General features: G+C 42.3%; 1 protein-coding gene across 1 annotated transcript; it reads right to left on the minus strand.

The window, feature by feature from the left end:
* Positions 1-279: 279 nt before the first annotated feature.
* INSL5 (insulin like 5) lies at positions 280-2846 on the minus strand. Its single transcript, XM_046645246.1, has 2 exons — positions 2672-2846; positions 280-692 (listed from the first exon to the last, which is right to left on the minus strand). The coding sequence occupies exons 1-2, from the start codon at positions 2844-2846 to the stop codon at positions 460-462; spliced, it is 408 nt and encodes a 135-aa protein (XP_046501202.1). The 3' UTR covers positions 280-459.
* Positions 2847-3176: the final 330 nt, after the last annotated feature.

Here is a 3176-nt window from a genome sequence, read left to right on the forward strand (position 1 = left end):
GATGTTTAAATTTTCAGAAATGATACACAGTAACCCAAACGTTGAGTTATTTCTGGATGATGACGTAGTGCTTGATTTTTATTTTCTCTTTATGCTCATTTTTTCAGGTTTTCCTACCATTGACATTTTCTGTTTACTGTTTTAAAGTTATTTAAAACTTTTTAAAAAGGGAAAAATCACAGGGAGCTTGGCTTATGGCATTTTTATTGCAATTTTGCGCAGCATTAGAAATTTCAAAGAATTAGTTAAAACTGGAAAAGCACAGCGCATTCACCTTGGCAAAGGGAGAAAACAGACCTCATTGAGATTTTAGCCATTCATGCACAACTTTGAGTAAAGAACGCTTGCCTACCCAAAACCCATTATTTTATCGACACGATGCCAGTGTTGTACGGGGAGTAAGGACTCTGCGCAAACACGCGCCCCAGCTCTGGCGCCCCCGCGGGGGCCTTGCTCGCCCTAACAGAGAGCGCTCAAGTCAGTCATGGAACAGCCATTGGTGCAGCACACCGTCTGCAGGTCTCGTCTTGACATCAGCAAATGCTTCTTGGACGCCCAAAGCTCCTCGGCGGACGGCTGTCCACCCTGAAGACCTTCCTCCCCGGAGGACTCCGCCTTGGGAAGGTTTTGCGCAGGGCTGTCCTCAGAGACCCCACGGTCACTTGGCAGCTGGAAGTAGTTGTCCCACTCAGCTGTATGGAAGAGAGAAAACAATCCTTAGAGGGCTCTGACGAAAGCGGCAAGCAAGTTCTGTTTTGGGGGAAATGCACTGGATTTCTGAAAGGAAATTCAACACTACACGTGATTCTTTTTTAAATGTCGGTCTGGAGGGGAGATCAGACATTTAGGGGAGAACTCAGTCATCCCCACGCTCCTCGTTTCACGGAGGAGGCAGCTTGAGTGCAGAGAGGAAGACTAACCAGCTAGTGAGTAGCAGAGTCAGGGCTTGACTTCTGTCCTGCTGGCTACCTCTGCTGATGACCAGCAGCTTCCAAAGGGATTAGTTACATGCCATAAACAAAAACACACAAACAAAAATCAACCCTGTGCTGTGCCCTGCAAAGCTGTTCGGTAAGGAGGGAAGTGAGGTCTAAACCTCTTTGTCTGAAAGCGAAGAGTGGGCCCCACTGTTTTCACCAGTGTGGTTCCCAAAGTGCGCCCAGAAGTCTCTCTCACTTGAACTCCGTTCAGACTCACTTATCAGCTCCTGAGCTCACTGGCAGTACCAGGAAAACTTAGATGAGTGAATGCTGATTGCTAAACTAGTTACTGATCAACTAAATAATGTATGGGAAAATACTCTGAAAACCCGTGAAGGGTTAAACACTATTATGATGCCAGTGATGTCAAAAAAAATTAGCCTTATACTGACATCCATTCCACTGCCCCACGTGTTTCAAAGACACTCTGAATGTATTTTTTTCTAGTGTATTTGGTTTGCTCATCCAGAGATTGATAAATTGTGGGAAGTCTGGTGAAGTATGCTTACTCTCTTAAGATTGAAACCCCTTATTATTTCTGTTAACATCTAGTAACCATGAACTATGAACTTCTCAATATTAAAGTGGAAGTGGTAAGTTTGTAATTTTTTGAGACATTAGCCCAGCAACATATGAAAACTGTGGGTCATTTTCCAAATTCTTTTTGTTTCCCAAAGTCATTTTAAACCAAATTGAAACCTTTACAATCATGTTTTTCTTTTTCACCTTTTTATTATAAAACATAACAAACACAATCAGTTATTAAAATAGAATCTTAAATAAATCCTACCTTACACTTTAATATAGGATTGGTGGAAAGAATTCCAGTCAAACTTCTGAATTAGTTGAATTGAAAAATGAAGAAATGCAGTGAAGTCATTTCCCTCACTATTTCTGAAACACATTAGGTTCATTCTCACCTCCAAAATTCCCATCAGACAATTCCTACTGCTAGAATTCCCACCGTCTTCATCCCACTGCCCATAACCCCTCAAATCCTATGCTTCCTCTAGGGTCTCTGTCAAATACCACCACCTCTACAAGGCTGTCATTTCTTACAACATTCACCATTGTCTTTTCCCCACCTGACATGCAGTATAGAATAAGCAAAAGACTTTGGCTCTTGAAGCCAGAAAGACCTGGTTTGCTTGCTAGCCATACTGCTTAGTAGCTGGGTGAGCACTTTTGTCCTTGATAAAATGATAAATGGCAGTCATATTACCTACTCCGCAGGATCCTTTTTGGAAGGCTGGATGCAATGTTGCACATGAAACTGCCTGACGCTTAGTAAGCGCTTAGTAAAAGTTAGATTCCTTCCTTTCATCCTTATTTAGCACCTGCCTGAATTCTAACTTACTGTATTCTGTAATTATCCACATGTGAAAATCTTGCTACCCCAACATGCCCCTTAGAATCCCGTGCTTCTCTCTGTCCCCAAGAGCACCGGCCACAGATGCTGAGCTCATCAAAGTCATGATGCAGTCAAATGATTTCAAGCTGGAGACTAAAGAAAACTAGGTCCTTATTTTTTGAAAGGTAGCAAGCTCACCTCTTTCCAAAACCAAATTCAGTTAATTTTGATAATTAACCCCCTAAATTGATATAGAAGAGGGTTAGCAGTAATTAGAAAAACGGTCACTAAAACAAGCCTAAAATAAAACAGATGAAGGCGTCACATGAGTTAATGCTACCTTGCTGAACTTGAGGGGTCCCCTCCAGCTGCCTTCTCCATCTGGCGCTGGCACAGATGTAGATGACCGTTCTTACGTACTCCAGCCCACAGAGCTTCCTGGACTCTTCACTCCTCACTTCTGAGACAGCGAGCAGGACAGAGAATAGAAATAAGGTGAAAATGGCACCCTTCATTTTGTGGAGGACTGAGTGAAACTCTGATGCAGTGAAGATTGCCAAGTCAAGTTTTGAAGTTACCCTCACACTCTTGTCCAATTTATACTAACTTTCCTGACATTTTATTGGTCAGAGACTCGTTTTAACAATATTTGCTAAGCACATAGGTTACACCGTGAAGTTTTGCTAGTGAGCTTTTATGATGATTGCTAGTTATTGAGTCCCTTCTGGACACCATCTCTTACCATTAGCTGCGTCCATGAGACAACAAACAGAACGCTGTCTTGGAAAACATCAGGAAAACACATTGACTTTGGAAGTAGCCAAGTATGAGTTTCAATGTCAGCC

This window comes from Equus quagga, chromosome 18 (genome assembly GCF_021613505.1).
Source record: "Equus quagga isolate Etosha38 chromosome 18, UCLA_HA_Equagga_1.0, whole genome shotgun sequence".
Classification (NCBI taxonomy): Eukaryota; Metazoa; Chordata; class Mammalia; order Perissodactyla; family Equidae; genus Equus; species Equus quagga.